This window comes from Cicer arietinum, chromosome 5, assembly GCF_000331145.2.
Source record: "Cicer arietinum cultivar CDC Frontier isolate Library 1 chromosome 5, Cicar.CDCFrontier_v2.0, whole genome shotgun sequence".
Lineage (NCBI taxonomy): Eukaryota > Viridiplantae > Streptophyta > Magnoliopsida > Fabales > Fabaceae > Cicer > Cicer arietinum.
The window spans coordinates 61,589,426-61,611,247 of record NC_021164.2 but is presented as its reverse complement, the minus strand read 5'-3'; the positions used below and the strand labels follow the sequence as shown (position 1 = coordinate 61,611,247).

General features: G+C 32.3%; 4 protein-coding genes across 6 annotated transcripts; 3 read left to right on the top strand and 1 right to left on the bottom strand.

The window, feature by feature from the left end:
• Position 1: 1 nt before the first annotated feature.
• LOC101503081 (probable galactinol--sucrose galactosyltransferase 2) lies at positions 2-3,450 on the top strand (the record flags this gene model as incomplete). Its single annotated transcript, XM_012716274.1, has 12 exons — positions 2-218; positions 454-544; positions 644-784; positions 889-996; positions 1,078-1,197; positions 1,296-1,706; positions 1,800-1,941; positions 2,040-2,107; positions 2,232-2,366; positions 2,464-2,675; positions 2,760-2,848; positions 2,947-3,450. Coding segments are annotated over 12 exons (2,016 nt in total), but the record flags the coding sequence as incomplete, so codon positions are not given.
• A 3,883-nt stretch (positions 3,451-7,333) lies between these two features.
• Positions 7,334-9,697, top strand: LOC101502766 (28 kDa ribonucleoprotein, chloroplastic). The gene is made up of 4 exons (XM_004501793.2): positions 7,334-7,865; positions 7,993-8,094; positions 8,839-9,129; positions 9,312-9,697. The coding sequence occupies exons 1-4, from the start codon at positions 7,431-7,433 to the stop codon at positions 9,375-9,377; spliced, it is 894 nt and encodes a 297-aa protein (XP_004501850.1). The 5' UTR covers positions 7,334-7,430; the 3' UTR covers positions 9,378-9,697.
• Positions 9,698-11,694: 1,997 nt separating this feature from the next.
• Positions 11,695-15,188, bottom strand: PIMT2 (protein L-isoaspartyl methyltransferase 2). Of its 2 annotated transcripts, none has more exons than NM_001364836.1 (4): positions 14,980-15,188; positions 13,496-13,766; positions 12,689-12,853; positions 11,695-12,197 (listed from the first exon to the last, which is right to left on the bottom strand). In NM_001364836.1, the coding sequence occupies exons 1-4, from the start codon at positions 15,151-15,153 to the stop codon at positions 11,947-11,949; spliced, it is 861 nt and encodes a 286-aa protein (NP_001351765.1). In that variant the 5' UTR covers positions 15,154-15,188; the 3' UTR covers positions 11,695-11,946. The 2 variants fall into 2 exon arrangements, with proteins under 2 accessions (NP_001351765.1, NP_001265927.1); NM_001278998.1 differs by having other exon boundaries at positions 12,689-12,847.
• A 1,484-nt stretch (positions 15,189-16,672) lies between these two features.
• On the top strand, positions 16,673-20,899 carry LOC101501922 (protein SIEVE ELEMENT OCCLUSION B-like). Of its 2 annotated transcripts, none has more exons than XM_027334255.2 (7): positions 16,673-16,798; positions 17,463-17,561; positions 18,144-18,592; positions 18,852-18,961; positions 19,227-19,369; positions 19,458-19,937; positions 20,094-20,899. In XM_027334255.2, the coding sequence occupies exons 1-7, from the start codon at positions 16,754-16,756 to the stop codon at positions 20,709-20,711; spliced, it is 1,944 nt and encodes a 647-aa protein (XP_027190056.1). In that variant the 5' UTR covers positions 16,673-16,753; the 3' UTR covers positions 20,712-20,899. The 2 variants fall into 2 exon arrangements, with proteins under 2 accessions (XP_027190056.1, XP_004501847.1); XM_004501790.4 differs by lacking the exon at positions 16,673-16,798 and adding an exon at positions 16,845-17,143.
• The last annotated feature ends 923 nt before the right edge of the window (positions 20,900-21,822 follow it).

Sequence of the window (21,822 nt, the reverse complement as noted above, 5' to 3'; positions counted from 1 at the left end):
TGTAGGGAGATCCGCGAGTGATGTTCCAATTGAAACTCAATTGCTTCTATTGGAAGCAAGAGAAGAGTCTGCTCTTAAGGAACAATTTTCTTTTGACTCTCAAGAGCCAGAGGAAGAGAACACTTCCTACATTCTCTTCTTGCCTGTGTTGGATGGAGCGTTTCGCGCAACTTTGCAGGGAACTGCATTAAACGAGCTCCAATTCTGCGTTGAAAGTGGTTAGTTACTTCGTTTATCTTTTGCTTAGTGCATGTTTGAAATCACCGTGAGTTTAGTTACCGAGTCACACTGTGATTATCTGATTCTGTCAAACTCACCGTGAATTCAAACATACAATTTGTTTCATGTGTAAAAAGAAAAACAGAAAAAGATTTTACATTAATTATTTACCATTCTTGGCTCAGTTGTATAACTTTAATAGTAGTATGTGAATATAAATTTTGAATGATTCAGGAGATGCCTATGTTCAAACTTCTCAATCACTTGAGGCAGTATTTGTAAATTCAGGGGACAATCCGTTTGAGCTAATCAAGGATTCTATCAAGTATGTTTTTTTGTTCTAGAACTAGAATGTGCTTATTCTTTACAATGTGAATTAGAAGTGAGGATATATTACATATTCATTATATTTCTAATGACATAGGATATTGGAGAAACACAAAGGAACTTTTTGTCATCTTGAAAACAAGGAGATCCCTGTACATCTTGACTTGTTTGGATGGTGCACTTGGGATGCCTTTTACACTAAAGTAAATCCACAAGGAATAAAAGATGGCATTCAAAGGTACCTACTATTACTAGTATTGCATTGTCAAATAACTTTACCTATGTAATAATAAGCTTGAAATTCTGAAAATATTGATGAACATTTTTTCTTCTATTAAACAGTCTCTCAAGTGGAGGTTTTTCACCTAAGTTTATCATTGTTGATGATGGATGGCAAGAGACACTCAATGAATTTCTCAAAGAAGGTGAACCAATCATTGAAGGAACCCAGTAAGTCTCTTATTTCATTTGATGTCACATTTTTTCTTCCATTTCTTAGTCCTCATGCTCACATATTTTCTCATATATTAGGTTTGCAACAAGACTAATAGACATCAAAGAAAACAAAAAGTTCAGCAGTGCAGTCTCCAATAATTCTTGCAACAATCTCCATGATTTTGTTCACTCTATCAAACAGAATTCGAGTGTAAAGTAAGCTAACTGAATTCAATAAAAAGCCTATAGAATTACCACCCCACAGTTGACAGTAACTTAGCAACTGACAATGAGTATGGTTCTTTATTTTGCAGATACGTTTATATGTGGCATGCTTTAGCTGGTTATTGGGGAGGAGCACTACCGTCTTCCGATGCGATGAAGAAATATAATCCAAAGCTTGTATATCCAATTCAGTCACCTGGTATCACAGGGAACCTTAGAGATATAGCCATGGACAGCTTGGAAAAATATGGAGTTGGAATCATTGATCCGTCAAAGTTATATGAGTTTTACAATGACTATCACAGTTATCTTGCAAGCTGTGGCGTCGATGGAGTTAAAGTAGATGTCCAAAATTTGATAGAAACCTTGGGTTCTGGGTACGGTGGACGCGTTGCATTAACCGAACGGTATCAAGAAGCACTAGAGGAATCAGTAGCAAGGAATTTTAAGGACAATAACCTCATTTGTTGCATGTCTCATAACTCTGATTCAATTTACAGGTTTGCATTCTCTCTAGTGTGAAGCTAATAGAATCTTAAATTTTCTTATGATTCCCTATGATGAGTCATCCTTTTTTTGTTCTTAATTCTCAGTTCAAAGAAGAGTGCAGTGGCAAGAGCTTCTGAAGATTTCATGCCCAGGGAACCAACATTTCAAACCTTACACGTTGCATCGGTAGCTTTTAATAGTCTTCTTTTAGGGGAGATTTTTGTGCCAGACTGGGACATGTTCCATGTAATATTCTTATCTCATTGCCTTTTAAAATCTTTGATGTCTGAAAATGTTAATGAGTTGAGTAGCTTCATATTGATTCTGAGATGTTTCAATTTCAGAGCAAGCATGAGACAGCCGAGTTCCATGCTGCAGCAAGAGCAATAGGTGGTTGTGCAGTATATGTTAGGTAATGCACCAAATCTGATAGACTTCTTGGTCTCACTCATTTCCCTGCAAAATTAATTTCTAATTATTATATAAATTGAAGGAGAAAAAGAGATATACTTACCAAATTTGATGCATTATTACAGTGATAAGCCTGGCAATCATGATTTTAAAATCTTGAAGAAGCTAGTACTTCCTAATGGATCAGTCTTGAGAGCAAGATATGCCGGACGTCCAACTCGAGATTGTTTGTTTCAAGATCCAGTAATGGATGGTAGAAGGTAAGTTAAACTGTTACTGTTTGCCTTTAAATTGCTTGATTTTTCTAATCAGTTTTCATTCTTCACTGATAGCCATATCATTATTGATTCTTCACAGTCTGCTGAAGATTTGGAACTTAAATAAGCTAACTGGGGTGATAGGAGTCTTTAATTGCCAAGGATCCGGAAGCTGGCCAATGAAATCATCGGAAGCCACACCAACACACTTAAGCATTTCAGGGAAAGTTAGACCCCTTGATGTTGAATTTCTTGAAGAGGTTGCAGGTGAAAATTGGAATGGAGATTGTGTACTATATGCCTTCAATGCAGGTTCGAAATTTCAACTTCACTAAATTCATTTTGTGTAAGCCCTTTAGAATCAACAACATACTTACAAATTGTACAATGTTGCAGGCTTGCTTTCCAAGCTACCAAGTAAAGAAAAACTAGAAGTATCCTTGGAGACTCTTCAATGTGAAGTATATACAGTATCTCCAATCAGGGTCAGGGTCCTAACATTGAGATATGCAATGTTATAAAAGATCATATTTTATTCTTTACCAATTCTAGTGTTATAAACTGTGAACGTGTATTTTAACAGGTGTTTGGTCATGATGTGCAATTTGCACCAATTGGATTGCTTGACATGTACAATTCAGGAGGAGCTGTAGAAGAACTAACCTGCACAATTGATGTTGCACATTGTATAATAAAAATCAAAGGTAGAGGATGTGGTCGTTTTGGAGCCTATTCCAACGTTAAACCAACACGTTGTATGGTGGGCATGAAGGAGAAGGAGTTTTCGTACAGTTCTGAAGATGGGTTACTGACAATTAAACTTGATGGTGAGGGCAATTATAGGGACATAGAAGTTGTATTCTGAGGTAGCTGTGTTAGGTCCAAGCGAAAAGTGATTCTTCTTTCTTTTCTAATTATCTGACTCATTTAGTAAGCATCTAAAACAATTGTTCATTGAATCAAAGGAAGAGAATTTGGTAAATTTTGATGTACATAACTACTGTACCGTACTACAATGTTTTGTATCATCACTAATGACGTGACATGTGCTTATTGTTTGTTAATGATATTGATACTTTAGAGAGAATTGGATTTTTTACTTTTGTATTTTTTAAAGAAAGAATAATTTTAGATAATTTTTGTGATAAAATAAGAAAGAGAAAGTGATATTTACAATGGTGGAAGAATCATGAGAGAGAAAACAAATGTAAAGAGTCATAGAGAAAAAGGTAGAGAGAGAAAAATAAACTAACTTTATCTGTTATAATTTTTTTTATGAAGTGATATAAAAAAACGATCTTTTTATTTTATGTAACATAATGTTGTATCATTTTATTAATAATAATTTGTTTAATATATTATGTCAATAAAAAATATGAATACTGAGGATGAAATTGTCTTTACAAAACACGAATTACTTCATTTACTTGTCTTTAAATAAATTTAACATGAGATATTTAAAAGAAAGAGTAGTGCTAACAAGTGTCTTAAAGCATCTTCAATGGAGGTAATTTTAGCAAATAAGGATTCAACTTATTAATCACCCCTATGGGAGAAGGAAAAATAAGAATGTCTAATAGACGCTGATGCTTATATAATTACTCTATCTCTTCTCTTATGATATGCGACCTCGACCTCTACCATTAAAAATAAATAAATAATAATAATCACAAAAGATAAAATATACGTATTGGTGGATTCAATTTAATAATGATGTAAAATTATGAGTGAATCCGTTTAGTAATATTAAAACTAAAATATTATGTGAAGGAGCAATAAATTAGTTACTAAGAATCGTTCTAAGCTCGAGAACATGTCAGCTACATTGTGAAAACCATCTATACTGTATTGGAGTCCAATTCAAATTTTTGAGTGGAAGATCGTAAACTCAATTTGAAGCACACAAAAATTAGTAGTTTCACCTAACACTACAACACACAACACAGATAGGAAAAAACTATTTTATTTTTGCTAATACATACTATTCATTATCATAACAGATGTAAATTCTTATCTTACTCTGCTCGATTAAAATGAGTTAAAAAAGAATCATCAGTATTACACTTAGATTTCAAATTTTCGTAAAATAAAGCATAAACTCAGAGAAAAAGATATCTTCTTGAAGGTGTGATCGGTATGGGTGAAATAGAGGAGAGAGAAGTTGTAAAGTGAGATTCAACTTCTCTCGTTTGGATGAAGAAAAATAACATAGAAATACCAAATAATGGGTGGGACCCACTCACCCACACCTTTTCAACCTCTCAGTTGGAGTGTGAGGAAAAAGCAGGCAAAGAGGTTCACCATTAATTTTAGGTAAATAGGTACTGAGTTGAATTCTTTTTCTTTTTGAATTTCTTACGCTATATTTATATAAATAGCTTTGCACATTTTGACCATAACCGTACAAATCAAAACGTAAAAAAAGAAAAATAACAATATAAATTAAAGTATGCGATGTTTAAAAAATCGGTTTAATAGGCAAAATAAAATAATAAAAAGTTGTTTTGATAACAAAAATATAATTGATAAAAATGTTTGATTAATAAAATTAATTTAAATCAATTAAATAATATAAAATTAATAAATTGACTTTTTGTATTCAGGGGTACTACAATTTTTAAAAATAATAATATTTTTTTAATTATTATCCATCAAATCAACATTTTTGTCTTCTATATTTCTCTTTTGTTTCTCTTATACCAAATAATACTTCAAATCTATTTTTTTTTTCTTTCATATTTTTCTATCTTATCACACTCTCTCACTAATTTCTCTCTTCCCAATTTCTCTTTACAACCGATCACACTTGAAAAGAAAAGAATAGTGTTGTCCATTTATTTGACAAACCCTCTAATTATTGGCTCCGGCCCACATATTGGAAGAACCAAAACAATTTATAATTTAAAAGACCTAAAAAACAAAGCCCCTAAAATTTTGTGGGTTTAGTGGGCCTATAGACCCAGTTTTTCAAAAAAAAAATCAATTTTTTTTTTCGAGAATTAATTTTTTTTTATTTTTTTCACTGATAAATTTTTTTTGATTTTTTCTTTAAAAAATTCTGATATTTTTTTTTTAGAAAAAATAATTTACAATTTTTTTTAGAATTTTTTATTTTATTTTTCTTACAAAATTTTTTGAGAGAAAAATATTTTTTAATTTTTTTTGAATAAAATAAATTTCAAAAATTTTCAAGAAAAAAATCTCAAAATTAACAAAATATTTGGGGTCCATAAGCCCCATGAAATAATAGGCAGGATTTAAAAAAAATTATTTTGACAGAGGCTTAATATTAAGAGTTTAATAAAAAAAAATTGAAGAAACCTTAGAGCTGAGAACTTTTTTGACAGCTCTACAAAAGAGACACATGTGATTTTTTGTAGTTCAAAATCGAAATACTAATAAAATAAAATAAACAAAACTCAATTTTAATGCGACCTAATTTAATCATCAACAAACTTTAATATCTATTAATCTCGGACAATTTAATTTGAGAGACAAATTAATCATTTTTTTAAGTTTGACGGAAGTGCTAATGGAGTAAAGGATGAACTAATTTCTCCCTCGTATTAAGTTGTTATGAACTAATTTAAATATTAATTTTTTAGTTAAATTGCATGTTTGACCACAAATTTCACTATTAGACACTATGTAGACTTATTTTTAAAAAATTGTATGAACATATAATTTAATTAAAAAATAAAAATTATATTATCACATGAACGATGTTTAACGATATTTTATTATTTTTTAAATATTAGTTAATATAAAATTTATTAATTAAAAATATCTTTTTATATTTTTAAATTAATTAATTTAACCGTTGATTTTACTGTTAAATTAATTTTAAGACTATTATTTATCCGTTAGTTTATCAAACTAACTAGTAATATTTAACAAAGCTTAAGTGTGTTTGTTCACTTACCTCCACTATTGAACCATAGAGCAATTATTATAAAATTTTATAACTTTTTCCGCAACTGAAAATTTAGATTTATTTATGTAACAATGCATATCGTTTAGGAAATTTGATTTTGTGGAGCTTTAATTTTTTTCATGTTTATGTTGTATAAACAATACTTTAATAATATGATAAATAATATAATAACATTTAATCTACATACACATTGATTGGTAACTCATTATTAAATTTGACCGTATAAGAAAAAATATCAAATTCAGCTGTGGATAAATTTATTGAAATTTTTCAAATTCGGCAAAAATATAGAACAAAAAATACATTTAGAATAAATATAAAAAATATATCTATTAGTTTTTCTATAAACAAATTACATAAGGTAAGTTTACTAATGATTCAATGTAGAACAAAATTTAAAAATTGTTTAAAATTTTAATGATGATAAACTTTATTTTATGAAATAGAAATTTATAATTCATTTAATTTTTAAGATTAAGAAAATGACTTAGTTTGATAAAATAAGATAAAGTAATTTATTACCATTTTAAATGTAAGAATAAAAAGAAAAAACAGTTAATTTATACTTCTGATCAGTATTAGAGGTAGTTAAAAATAATTATAATTATGTAAAATTTGTTAGATTAGTTACATTAATAGCACTATATAAAAGTGCATCATACTCTATTGTACTACAATTGTTCAAAAAATTCTTTCAAATTCTATTTATCTCTTTAATTATTTATCTCTTTTTTAGACTCAACTATAATTTTTAATAATTGTTGATTTTATATGTTGAATTGGTTTACTCTAGAATTTTTATCTTAAAAAAAGTAATAAATTTCATCATAATTAAAAAAATCTAAGTTGATTATTTAAAAGTATAAATTTATTTGAAGGGAGAAATCATTCATTTTTGTTCGACAATCTATAGAAAAATTTGTGAAAATCTAACACAAGGTTAAGTTAATCGATATTTATTAGCCGTGGTATTCACGGTTAATTTCGTTGCAAAACCCTTGGTCCATTACTTTGGTTTGAGTTAATTTTCAATTCATTAAAGTATTTAAGCCCTTATCCTCATTTTTCTTGAACTTCATTCGTTCTAAACCCTTCACTCTTCATTTCACTCTTTCATTCATTCAATTATCATCATGTCTATCACTTCCTTCAAATCCCTAACAATGGCCGAATCCCGCTTTCTATCTTCACCTTCTTTACTCTTCAACTCCAAAACCAAATCCACCTTTTTCTCACTTCCCTCCAAACCCCTCAAACTCCATCTCAATTCTTCTCTCTCCCTCACCAAAACCAAAACCAACCGTTCTCCCGTTCGCCTCTTCGTCGCGCAAACTTCTGATTGGGCTCAACAAGAAGAAGGAGACACACTCGCCACCCTACCAGACGAACAACCTGCCACTGAAACCGCCGCCGACGAATTTCAGAGCGGTGAAGAACAATCTTATGAAGAAGGTTTTGCTGAACCTTCCGAAGACGCCAAATTGTTCGTTGGAAACTTGCCTTACGATGTTGATAGTGAGAAATTGGCTATGCTTTTTGAACAGGCTGGAACCGTTGAGATTGCTGAGGTTACTACACTCTCTCTTTTATTTTTATTTTCAATTATCAATTTGTTTGTGTTGAATTCATTAATGGTATTATTGCATTGTATTTGTTATGAAATATTGAAATTGAATTATTATGGTTGTTGTTTAGGTTATTTATAACAGGGAAACTGACCAGAGTCGTGGATTTGGATTTGTAACCATGAGTACCGTTGAAGAAGCTGAGTCTGCTGTTGAGAAGTTTAATAGCTATGTAAGATTAAATACAAGAATTTATATGAAATTCATTGATATTAACATCATAATACATATCTGAAATTAAATTTGAGATATTAATGTTTCAAAATCTAACACGATATTATTTATACTATATATGTCCAATTATTGTGGTATTCATACATTATTATTGTTGTGGTAAGCTAGTTAATATGAGTTTGAGAAATATTCAACATTAAGTGACAACCATTTTGATGTTTTATAGTCCTATCTGGAAATTTGGCGTTCTTTACTCCTGTAATGAAATCTAGAATTTTCCATCATGAACAAATAGAGGAAAATAAACTTATTAATAATCTATTTTCTTGGTTTTTTTGGATAAAATTATTTAAACTTTTAAAGTTGCACCTCCTCTACTTACGTGTGTCTCAGTTTACCTGGTCTTGATGATGAGATTTTATACCTTGCTATGAATTGTGTTGTTACATAATACAATTGGGAGCTCCAATCCATCAAACTATTTTGTAATATATATTTATTTAACTCACGGACTTGTAAACAGAGCCTTTAGAAATTTTTTCTTGTAACATTTCTTGTAATTTTTTTCGTGGAACATTTCTTATAAAATTTTCTTGTTACATTTCTTATACATGCTCTTTCTTTTATAAAAATGTCTCTTAATGTTTATCACACACCAAATACAATTTTTTTTTTTATATTAAGATTTTGTTTATAATTGTTTTTGTTGTTTTTTTAGTTCTTATCCATTTTTCTATGACAGGATTATGATGGAAGACCGTTGACTGTGAATAAGGCTTCTCCAAAAGGATCTCGGCCTGAGCGAGCTGAGCGTCCACCTCGTAGCTTTGAACCAGTCATAAGAGTTTATGTTGGTAACTTGCCATGGGAGGTTGATAATTCGAGGCTTGAACAAGTTTTCAGCGAACATGGTAAGGTTGTGAGTGCTCGGGTTGTCTATGATAGAGATACTGGTCGATCACGCGGATTTGGCTTTGTCACAATGTCTGATGAAAAGGAAATGAATGATGCCATTGCTGCTCTTGATGGTCAGGTATTACTCAAGTACTTTGTTCACATTATCAATTATTATAGGCATTGATAATTAAATGTTCTTGAAACTGAAGGGAACGCAGTTATGATGGACTCATGTTAAACGGGGTGAAATAATACACTAAAATTGAATTGACAATATGTTTTTGGAGGATTTTCTGATGTGTGGTTCTTTTATTGCAGAGTTTGGAGGGGAGGACAATAAGAGTGAGTGTTGCTGAGGACCGGCCTAGGCGTGGCTCCTTTTAAGCAGTACCTCAATTAACCGTCTATGTCGAATTCTGGAGTTATTTATCTGTTTTAATAGCTGAGGATATAGTGTTAATTCTTCTTATATAGTTTTATTCTCTGGCAGCAAGTTCCATGCTAGATTTGCGTATTTTACTGTTATTTATTTGGTCGGATTAGGAGCAAGTTTTCTTGCTTTTTCTTTTGGCTATTTGCTACAATTTATGAAATGTGAAAGACAGGGGAGTGGGGTTCGAGTAGGGTGTTCCTCTTGCCTGTAAATTTTCTGCTATGTGTTATAGAACTTAAATTAATTTAGATAAATTGCTTATTTTTTGTCATGTTGATGTGTGTTTTTCTTAAAAAGTCTAGAGGCAAAACTTACTAAATGTGGTGATGTGAACTGTGAAGTATTGTAGATTTGAACCGGTGTTCAAACATATCTAATGTTTCTGCCCTATTTTACCATTAAGTTGCACTTATAGGACATTGATGCGCTTGTCTCAATATCTTCGCATTTGTCTTCGGCCATTCCTTCACACACCACAACATGGGGAGTTACTAACATCCCACGAGTACCACTCACGTTCATGCTATGATAAACAGGGATAATGGCTACATACTGCCTATACTATACAACCATATTGCCTATACCAATCTTTCATTCGAGATGACCTATAATATCATGGATACAGTTGTAATTTATGAATTTGGATCATTTTCAATTTTCCTCAATCACTCTCTTCTTTCTTAATCTTACTCTCTTTTCTTATTTTATTTGTTTTTATTTTTCAATTAAGAGAGAGAGAGTGATCGAGGGAAATTGAAGGAGGAAATTTTTTATGCAATCATTATATAGATTCTAGCTTCTTTGGATATAGTGTAAGATTTGGAGGTTTTATTCGGCGTCATGATTCATAACGATACGTGTAATAATCACATCAAATCTACATGTGAAGAATCGATGCAATTTTTCTTCCTATATTTTCTTTTACTTCCTATAATCTATTACTGAATTTATGTAGATCCTAATTATTACGGCCAAAATATTAACTGTTCTTAAGTTTAATTAATGAGAAATTAAATTCGAAGTATTATTATTTTTTGGTAAAAATATAAGCATAATTTCAATATCATCCTATCAACACTAATTAATTGAAATTTTACAGCCAATAATTTATTCATTCATGATTTTGAAAAAAAGTACTGTAATATTAACTTTGGGTGGTTTAGGGTTGAGGACAACTCGAAAGTCAAAATCATGAATAAAATTTGTCTTATGAAATTTGGTTGGGAGCTTAGAACCGACAATATGTATTTGTGGTGTCATGGTGTGTGGTGATAAAAGGTAAATATAATAGGTGATTTTTTCTTTCTCTTCTAATGTTCTCAATAACTTTCAAATTAAAGCTTAAAAAAAAAACATTCGAATTGATCAATTCAAATACAATTTAGGGATTTTTGAGAACATTGAAAGGAAAGAAAATAAACCACCATATGCCAAAATGAATATACGGTGGCAAACAATGTTATAGTCAAGCCTTCTAATTCTAATATTTGAAAATTCTTGTTTAAATTATGGTCGAATCAGTGGATGATGGTTTGAATGCTAATGCAGGAACTAAATGTTAAATGGAGTTAACTATTAGAATTGTGAAATATTAGAATTGTGGACCTAGTAGGAGATATTCGCAATCACATGCAACATGCGTCTAACTTAATGGATGATGAAGGAGATTGGAATTTGGGTAACCTTTCTTGGCTTCCAACTAATATCTCACAACAAATTATTTCCATTCTTCCTCTCTAATGAGACCTTGGCGTTGATAAGTACATGTGGCCATGTGACGTGCACGGTAATTTTAATGTGTCAAGTAGTTATAAATAACTTTGCAATCATGATGTTGAATTGAGTAGTTCGATTTGGGAGAAGATCACATGGAAGTTAGAAGTCCCCAAGAGGGTTATGTGCTTTAGTTGGTCAGTGCATTATGGTAAGTTGATAACCAACTAGCGCAATAATAGAATGCTTGTGTGATTCATTTTACAGCAGGTGTGGTGATGAAGTGGAGACTATTATTCATGTCCTAAGGGTTGCCCTTAAGTAGCCATTATCGTTTGGATGAATGTTGTTCCTTCCGTGATTGGTAACCGGGTCTTCAAGAAGCCTGAATCAGTGGATCAACCGTAATACAAGTTGAGTTTCACAGAGATTTCAATAAATAAAAAGTTGTTTACAAAAATATTTTATAGTAAAGCGTAAAAAATAAAAAAATAAAAATCCTCGTAAATTAAAAGACTGAACTAGAAATTAAAAAAGAAAACAGTCTCATATTTTGTATCAAAATTATTATTGCTGCAAGGGATTTACATGAATCTATCCTGTTAGAAGAGCACCAACCTTTACCTTTACAAATTCTAACAGCTTGTGCTTACATCCAAGTTCCAACCACTGATAGATATATGTATAAGCTTGCAAAATTCAGCAAACATTAACTGTACAAATTCTAACGTCATGTGTGTACATTCAAGTTCCAAACACTGACACCTGAAGCATTAACCTTCCACAATTCAAGATTTTGGCACCATCTTAGTAGCCGCGCAGTTGAGCTTCTCGACTAGTGAGGGGCACATAACGAACAGAGGTCTCAGTCCGGATACTGATAGAACCATCAGAATTCTTGTCCACCACCTTTAAATCTTGAAACATGTTACCAACAGGAATCACCATTCTCCCACCAGGCTTCAACTGGTCAATAAGTGGTTGGGGAATTTCTGGTGCTGCTGCTCCAACGTGAATGGCATCATAAGGAGCAAATTCTGGCCAACCTTCCCTTCCATCTGTCAACATAACAATTAATTAAATATTTGAAATTATGAATGCACTAATTCATTTTTTTTAAGAAACACTGATTCAAAAATTTAAACAAAATGATTTAACTCCTGAACAAAGATAAATATAATCAAGTACAATCACACAGGCATAGATTATTGAATCAATAGATTTAATTGTCATGAATATAGTAGTACCACCCTAAAAAATCTCATATAACCATAACAAACACACAATACTTTTGGATCAACTCTACTTTCATTTTTAGAGGACTCAATCACCTCACAGAAATCATAGATTTTGGCAAACAGGTTATTTTCTCTGTTTATTTCATGGACTCGACAACAGAATTTAAATTATTTAACCATTTGCATTATGTCTCATCCTTTATACCTGGAACAAGGACTAGATTGAATTTTCATGGTCAACTAGATTCAATTTCCATGCTAAGATGAAAAGCTTCAATCTTTCAGATTCACAGAAATTTCAGAAATCATACCACCAACATGAACAAAAAGGGAACCATCTTTCAATAGTGTAGCTGCAGCACTTTTCTGAATATTTTCTATTGCAAAAGAAACCAATTCAGGAATATGCTCTACACCAACAGCACGGCCTCGGGGTCCAACCATCAAGGCAAAACACGCAGTCAGATACCCTGTTCCTGCAAACAGGCACAAAAGGTGGAAACTATAAACATCACAGGAAAAGAACAATGAGAAAAGGCAAACAACCAAAAAGAAGAAAAAACTGTTCTAATATAGAGCATCAGTCGTTATGCAAATCAATAGGAGTCAGGAGAATGCTGATTATAATTGCCTTTCAACAAACACAGTCACGGTATGTTATCATAACATCTTCACAATATCTTGTTCTAACTATATCAATCTTCCAAGAATGGAAGTAGAAAGTATAGCTCAGAAGCTACTCTTCATCCACATGCTATGCTATCTAGTGTTCAGGCCATAATATCCAGTTTGTTTTTTCTACTCATCCTTATAATTACTATTACTGCTTGTCGTCAACTAGTAGAAGTTATACCATCTATCTCAATAATCAGTCACTGAGTTACATGTATATGACAGTGAGTCAGTAAATTTATTTTACCTAGTGCATTTATGTCACAAGGCAACAACAAAAAATTAAATAATCACAAATAGTAACGGAATGCATAGCAAAACTTTGTTCTCTGACGAGCAAACAACTTCTATTTCTCCTGGATTATTTGAATATTTTATGAATAGATTTGAATTTAGAAAAGCAAATAAATGGTTATAAACAGGTTGATTGACTATAAAGTACATACCAGAGCCAACGTCGAGAGCGCGCATCCCAGGTTGCAAATTCTCCTCCAGCAACTGAAGGCAGGTAGCATGCATATGAGGTGCAGATATAGTGGCATTGTAGCCTATGGCCATTGGGCTGTCATCATAAGGAGCTGATCCACTAGGTACAAACAAAGCTCTATCAACAGTCTCCATTACTTCAGCCACCTTGCTTGATGTGATTACTCCAAAATGCTGCAACCTCTCCACCATTGCTCTGTTCTTACTTATGCCATTCACGGAGCAGAATCGCTGTATTTTTTGTAGTTAAAACATAAATGCATACAATAACAACACATAGAACATGATTAAGTAACCCAAATAACAATACTGTTTAGTTTTCTTCACTTTTCCTTTCTCTCTTTGGTAAAGAGAAGAAAAATGATACACAATGACTAGAAAAGTAGAAACCTGCTACATCTTTTAACACAATTTTTGAAGTTAGGAGATCCATCAAAGTTATTTAGTCATCAACCATCAAAGTTAGGGGATCCGTTATCCTATTTGAAATGCTTCCTATTGTTGGGTTTCACCTAATCTTATGAGTTTTCCTGTCAGTCTACGGTGGGACCCACATGAATTTCACCCGATAAACAAAGGAGTGTGTGTACGACATAGTGTTAGTGAAGGTGTAGCTAACCCTTACTCCCTCCATTCTTTATCAATTGATGTTATATAATTTCAATGTCGAATTAATACCTTTTTCCCATATATACCCTTCATAGGAGAGATACATTAGAAATTTGTAATGCAATAAATGACAAATACTAGAGTGAATATTCAAATTGGTCCTCGATATAGTGAGCATCAGTCAAAACAATCCTGGAATTTTACAAATTGACAAATACATCCTTGAAACTATAACATATAAATCAAAATTGTCCCTCTGTTAACTTTTGTGTTCAGATGCTATAATATGGCATGTTAAATAAATATGTAATCTTCCATATCAATGCCACATCACCAAAGACTAAATTGCATATGAAATTAATGATGTACAGAACTATTTAATGTGTTTGGATGTGAAGGTGGCAAACCTAGAGTTGACATGAAATACATACATACATAAGTTTATTGTGATCATCCAGCATTGATGTGGGATAAATATGAAAAAACATGTGTTCACTTAATGTAGGAAAGTAAACATAGAGCATATTGACTGTGTTACAGTTTCATGAATGCATTTTGTAATTTACAAAATTTGGAGACTAATTTGATGGACGCTGACAATTTTGAAGACCAATACAAGGAGATTAAATAAGAATATTGTAGTCCAATTACATATTTATTTATTATGTCTTAATCTATCTGCTCTAATTTTAATCATCAATATGCAATCGCCAATTGTTAATATATACCTTAAATCCAGAATGGTGGATGAGATAAGTAAATGAATATTACAATTTTGTATATATTTAGAATAGAAACTAAAAATGAGAGAGTGAGGGGGTTGAATTAGAATCACCTGCATAGTGTTTCCCGTGAGGAAATTAGGGTTTTGGAAGAAGGGAAGAGAAAGAGAACGGTGGTGTAAGAGGGTTAGAGAAAGAGAGTGATTAGTTGGTTTTGTTGTTGCTGCTTCGTAACACGCGCGGGAATCATACGCCACCGATACAGGGAAATAGTACCGAACATTCATTTCTACCCTTCTCACACTTTCTTTCTACAATTTTCTCTCACACGCTCTCATGCCCAATCATCATATACCATCCACACGTGCCAACCATTCCTTCCTAACACGTCACTTAAGTGTTCTATTTATTTATTTATTTATTTATTTATTTATTTATTTATCCACTTGAATTTGATAACACCATTATCTATTACTTAAAAAGTGAAAATTAAGACGAAGACGAAATTGGAAATTAGAGACGTAAAAAATAAAACTGGTTATTAAATTTGGAACGATTAAACATTGATTGGATGGCTGTCTTCATTGTTGATTTTAATGGATTTAGTGGAGCAAAATTATTTTCAAGGAGGACTTTCAATGGCCCAACAATCTGATACAAGTGTTCAAAATTATTTTTTACAGAAATGTTCATGTCCTTCGTAGATAACACATAACTAGAAGGAAATAAATGAGAAGGAAATAGATACGTTGATTGATAAACTAACGTCAACTTAACTTTATTTTTTATTATAATATTGTGGACAAGGTTATTTTTTATGATATCATGTAGGATCCATGTAGGAAACGGATTCTCTGACTTAGAGGCGGGAAAGGTAGGGTGCCTTTCACCCACTTTGTACCATTGGATCAATCCAATGCTTTAGAAAGAGCCACGTGGCCTTATTGTTTTAAAACTAAAAGCATCCGCAGAAGTTTAGTATCTTTTCCCCTACGTGACACGTGGTCTTATGCTTTAGTACCTTTTCCCCTACGTGACACGTGGTCGTGCCTTGATTATCAAACGCGACTGTGTTGAGTTTGAGGAAGAAAGAAAAAATGTGAGATGAGAAAAATGCAACAGGAAGATGCCATGGAAATGAATGGTTCAAAGAGTTCTAGGTGAACTTGAGGAAGAAAGAGTCGAAAAGACTGAGATTTTCAGAGTTTACGTCTTTTTTTTTGAACTTGGGCTGATGCTTTTAGTTTTAAAACAATAAGGCCACGTGGCTCTTTCTAAAGCATTGGATTGATCCAATGGCACAAAGTGGGTGAAAGACACCCTACCTTTCCCGCCTCTAAGTCAGAAAATCCGTTTTCGATACGTATATCGGAATATCACTTTAGCGTTTAATTTAATTCCATAAAATTATTTTTTATGATATCATTTAAAGATGTTTGTCTCGAAATATCACTTTAGTCGTTTAATTTAACTCTATAGGGTTATTTTTTATAATATCATATAGGAATGCATGTCTCACAATATCACTTTAGTGGTTTAGTTTAACTCCATAAAATTATTTTTTATGATATCATTTAGACATGTCTCGGAATATTTCTTTAGACATTTAATTTTCTTTTTTTTTTAAGCCTTCGTCCTTCTTTTGAAAAAAAAAGACACGGTGACGTGACTTCTCTGATGTCATAAAGTGCATTATTTTTATAATATGCTTTGGTTTATGCCTAACGTTATATGATTACCAAAAATAACATGATTATGTTATATATCAATGATTGTTGGAAAAATGAACTGTTAACTTTTGTGTATATCTATGTTTATGAAGTAAATTAGAAGCTGCAGGATCCACCATTCATAAGCCTTGTTCATTCTTTCTTATCCTAATAGGAAATGACCATCGCTTTAGCTTTTGTTGTATACCCTCCTACAAGCAAGGTACTTAATTCCACTTCTTCTCATTATATATATGCACTACAAATGAGTTCCTATTACAACCACTAATACTCAAATAAAAACAATTAATATTTCTATATTGTGTTCTGTTTTTATATCTTAAGTAACATGGCTAGCTATCCTCGCCAGTTACCAGCTGCTCCTAACAAAATGCAGCTTAAGAAGGAGAGACGAATGTTCTCTACATCTGATGACAGTGCCATGATGAAACAAGTTCAGTCCACTCATGCTCCTGATGGTCGTGAAATTGATGTCAAACCCCTTATCCAAATTGTTGATGAAATTTTGATTCAAATCATTGCTCGCAGCGTTGAGGGTCATGATCGTGTAATTACTAAGACATTAAAATTCACAAACATGTTTGTTTAATTTAATTTGTTTTTACAGTGATGCAGACACATGATATGATACTGACACACATACATACAAACACAAGTAATAATTTTAAAAAATGTGTTGGACACTAACCCTTGTCATACGTCGGACACACTTTCAATTTAAAGTGTGACTGTTTTATAAAAATATGATTTTAGTGCTCTTTCTATTTTGCTTCTATGCATGCATGTGCCAATTGTTCTTAACTGAAATTTAGATAGTAATCTTTTAGTACTATTATATTATGGTGTGAATTTGCTTCATTTGGCAGGTAAAACCTGAACAAGAGACAATGGAAACCGCTGCTGCTTTGGCTGAATTTGATATGCTTGACGCTTTGGCTTTTATCATTAACAAAATTTCTTGTGAGGTTGTGTTTATATGAATCTTAACTTTTATAAAAAGTTCATTATTATTTATATGTCAGTGTTGTCTAGGATAAAATGCGTTTCTTAAAATAAATAACTTACATATATGTCAGTGTTGAAAAAGGAGTACAAGAATGATTCTTTTCCTACTCTTAACTTTTGCATGAAATATTCTTATCTTTGATTCCAAGGGCAGCTTTACATTATTACAACATACAAAAAATTAGCATTAATGTGTGATTCTAAAGCACACTTTGCTTTATTTTGCTTTTAGTGCTACAGATACTTATGATTGTAACAGCTTTTAGTTTTGTACTGTGGAATTCATTGAACTATTTAATATAAACAAATTAAATAATTCTTGTAAACATGTAAAAGTGTTTGATGTTTATTTCGAACTTGAATCCTCTACAGCAGCTGTAGGGTCCGTTTGATCTATAAAAATAAATTTTCACTCTCTAGATTTAACAGTTTTCACATTTGTTGTACCGTGCAGCTATTGTAGTGTAAGGGATCATACACGTTCAATTCTTTCAAATTTTTCTTCTCTAAAGTCTAAAATTAAATGATCTATATATTGGCAGCTTTCATGCAAATGCTCAGGAGGTGGAGATGCACATGCATCAACAATGGTGTTACTGAATTACCTTTCTAGCTATCCTTGGCATGCAAAAGTTGTGTTAACCTTAGCAGCTTTTGCTGTTATTTTTGGGGAGTTTTGGCTTGTTGCTCAGTCAAGTGGATCAAACACACTTGCCAAATCTGTAGCTCTCCTTAAGCAACTTCCTGACATTGTTGAGAATTCTGTTTCATTGAGACCTCAATTTGATGCACTCAATAAGCTTGTGAAGGCTGCACTTGATGTTACTATGTGCATTGTTGAATTCAAGGAGTTGCCATCTGAATATATTTCAGAAGATGTTCCTCCTATGTCTGTTGCAAGTGCTCATATTCCTATTGCTGCTTATTGGGTTATTAGAAGTATTGTGGCTTGTGCCTCACAAATTGCAAGTCTCATTGGCATGAGAAATGAGTAAGCTAATTATTAGCGTATCATATAATAATCTAACTCATCCATTTCCATCACTTAAATCGACTCAGTGCATGTTTGAGTTTATGATGAGTTTAGCAGAATTACAGTGAACCATTTCGATTTAAGCAAAAGCTGCATTTGAAACTTCAACAAAATCACAGTGACATTGTGATTTTATTCGGTTCACTGGGATTTCAAACATGCACTCAGTTGTTTTTTGAAATGGTAAGTTAATAATTAGAGATCCTTATTTTTGCAGGGCCATCTCATCAGCCACAGAGGCATGGGAGTTATCTAGTTTGGCTCACAAAGTCAATAGTATTTATGAGCACCTCAAGAACCAACTTGCTCTTTGCTACCAAGCTATAGGTCAGCACATCATTGAAAACATCATTATTATTAATTAAAGTTGCACTAATAACCATTTTACAACTATTTCTCTGAGGAGATTTGAACTTCTTCTTTTGAAGTTACAAGGTTAAACTCTTAAGCTGACACATCACGGACATTGAAAGCATAATTAGAAAATCAATTTATTTTGGATATCTATAACCTGAATTCAAGATTTTCCTTGCAACATTTTATGCTCAATGTAAGAAACTAAAACTTCGTATCAAATTGAAACTCTGTCCAGATGAGAAGAGGCATATTGAGGCATTTCACAATCTGATTCGCCTTTTCGAGACAGTCCATGTAGACAACATGAAAATTATGAGAGCACTGATTTATGCAAAGGATGATATTCCACCACTTATAGATGGAACTACAAAATTAAAGGTTTGTTTTTAAGCTTCTAATAACAACTAGTCCCTTTTTTATTTTGTGTAAGACTTATAATTCTACATCATGGTTTAAAACATTGCAGGTTAGTCTTGAGGTACTAAGGAGGAAACATGTGTTACTTCTCATATCAGATCTTGATCTTTCACAAGAAGAGATTATGATACTTGATAATTTGTACAAAGATGCAAGATCAAGGGGTGAGACACACTATGAGATGGTGTGGATTCCTGTTGTGGACAAAGCAACATGGAATGAAGTGAATAAGCAAAAGTTTGAGTATCTTCAAGCATCAATGCCATGGTATAGTGTTCGAGATCCTTTCATCATTGAACCATCAGTGATTAAGTATATCAAAGAAGTGTGGAATTTCACAAAGAGAGCTATTCTAGTAGCACTTGATCCACATGGAAGATTGTCCTCTCAAAATGCTCTCCACATGATATGGATTTGGGGAAATTTGGCTTTCCCTTTCACACGTGAAAAAGAAGAGTCCTTGTGGAAGCAAGAGATTTGGAGCCTCGAGCTTCTTGTTGATGGCATTGATCCCACAGTTTTGGATTGGGTAAGTAGCAATATAATATTCATGTATCCAGTTAACTTTGCTATCCTACGATGGTTTTAAATTGCATTCATCATTGTAGTGCATGAAAATTGCAAGTCCTTTACAGTGTGGCCACTACTACAATTAAAATTTACACTAATGAAACTTTTGTTGCAGATGACAGAAGGAAAAATCATATGTCTATATGGAGGTGAAGATCTTGAATGGATAGAAACATTCACACAAACAGCAATGAATCTAGCAAGAACAGGCAACTTTGATTTAGAGATGGTATACGTAGGAAAAAGCAATGCAAAAGAGAGGATGCAAAGAATGATAAGCACCTTCAACACAAAGAAATTCAGCTACTTTTGGCCTAATGTAACATCCATTTGGTTCTTTTGGGCAAGACTAGAGAGCATGTTATACTCAAAATTACAACAAGGAAAGACAGTTGAAAATGACAAGATAATGAGTGAAGTGATGACAGTGCTTAGCTTTGATGGTAGTGACAGAGGTTGGGCTATATTCTGTAGAGGACCATCTGAAATGGCTAGAGCTAAAGGTGACACTGCATTAACAAGTTTGAGAGATTTTGATAAATGGAAGCATAAGATTGAACAAGATGGTTGGGTTCCAGCATTGGGTGAGTATATTAAGGAAATTCAACAACCACATCATTGTAATCGTCTTATATTACCTGGGAGCACTGGTGGAATACCACAGAAAGTTGTTTGTGCTGAATGTGGGCGTCAAATGGAGAAATATTTCATGTATCGTTGCTGTGTGGAGTGACAATTATCAACTACTGCTTTATATATTTATTTATGTATAATGTTGGTTTGTCATAGTTAATTAAGTTCTATCTATATGTAATGTTTGTGTTTCTCCTAGCTAGCAAGCTATTCAGCACCATTTGTTTCAGCTTGATAATTAAGTGTGTTGTATAAACTTTTGATATTTACTATAATGTTTTAAACTCATTTTATGTGTCCTAAGCACCTTATTTTATTCTATATTTGTCTATCTCTCTCACGAAAATCATAGCATATAATTCATTTTTATTAGAGAGAAGATATTTGTATAATTTGAAGTCACCTTATCTTAGTATTTTCTTCCACCCTTATTGGAGGCTCCTTCCTCCATCCATTAGACTTTTCTCCTCCCTCGTTAGATTTCTCCCCCAATAGTTGGGGTTTGTGTGTTGATTGTCCTTGCTATTGTCCCAACTCTCTATGTAAAGGGTTGTACTATCTTGATGCCCACACTCAATTCCTAAATTACACGAGATAGATATTGTTAAAAGTTGGTTATAAGTAGTTGGAGTTTGTTAGGTTGGTTGGTAATAGTTAAAATTAGTTAAGATTTGTAAGTTTAATTATGAACACTATATAAAATAGTTGTTAGTCGTATTATAATCAACTTTTTTCATTGAACCAATATCAAATAGTTCAATTTTTCTTTCAATTATTTATTTTTTTTATTGGATTCTACTATATTTCTTAACATGATATCAGAACTACTCTATCCATTTTGAAAAGATGATTTTAATTATTATTGGAGAAATCTCAATCTCCAATCACCTATTCTTTCTGAATTTATCTAGTTTCGATTTCAATGGAAGTATTCAATGTGCTTCATTTCGTTTTTTAAGGACTCTATGGTTCTATTTTATGTGGTTCAATTTTTGACTCAACTTTATGCTCCAACTCAATTTCAATAGTTCCACAACATGGAAACTCACTTGATATGGAATTTTGCAAGACAAGTTGTTTGCTATGTGGGATTAATTTGTTTTGCTTTTGTTGAAGAACTTGTATATTATTATTGAAGATCCATGTGCATCTAAACATTTTCATTTTCTATATGCTTTTGCCCAGAATTCAAGTTTGAGTGGTTGTTGGAC

Bases quoted from the DNA above. Each gene is read 5' to 3' on its own strand.
- LOC101502766 (XM_004501793.2), top strand. From the start codon at position 7,431: ATGTCTATCACTTCCTTCAAATCCCTAACAATGGCCGAATCCCGCTTT. The intron at 7,866-7,992 runs GTTACTACACTC...GTTGTTGTTTAG, and splicing joins GAACCGTTGAGATTGCTGAG to GTTATTTATAACAGGGAAAC. The intron at 8,095-8,838 runs GTAAGATTAAAT...TTTCTATGACAG, and splicing joins TTGAGAAGTTTAATAGCTAT to GATTATGATGGAAGACCGTT.
- LOC101501922 (XM_004501790.4), top strand. From the start codon at position 16,925: ATGGCTAGCTATCCTCGCCAGTTACCAGCTGCTCCTAACAAAATGCAG. The intron at 19,370-19,457 runs GTTTGTTTTTAA...AAAACATTGCAG, and splicing joins ATGGAACTACAAAATTAAAG to GTTAGTCTTGAGGTACTAAG. The intron at 19,938-20,093 runs GTAAGTAGCAAT...CTTTTGTTGCAG, and splicing joins ATCCCACAGTTTTGGATTGG to ATGACAGAAGGAAAAATCAT.
- PIMT2 (NM_001364836.1), bottom strand. From the start codon at position 15,153: ATGAATGTTCGGTACTATTTCCCTGTATCGGTGGCGTATGATTCCCGC. The intron at 13,767-14,979 runs GTGATTCTAATT...CAAAAAATACAG, and splicing joins TCACGGGAAACACTATGCAG to CGATTCTGCTCCGTGAATGG. The intron at 12,854-13,495 runs GTATGTACTTTA...GCCTGTTTGCAG, and splicing joins CGCTCTCGACGTTGGCTCTG to GAACAGGGTATCTGACTGCG.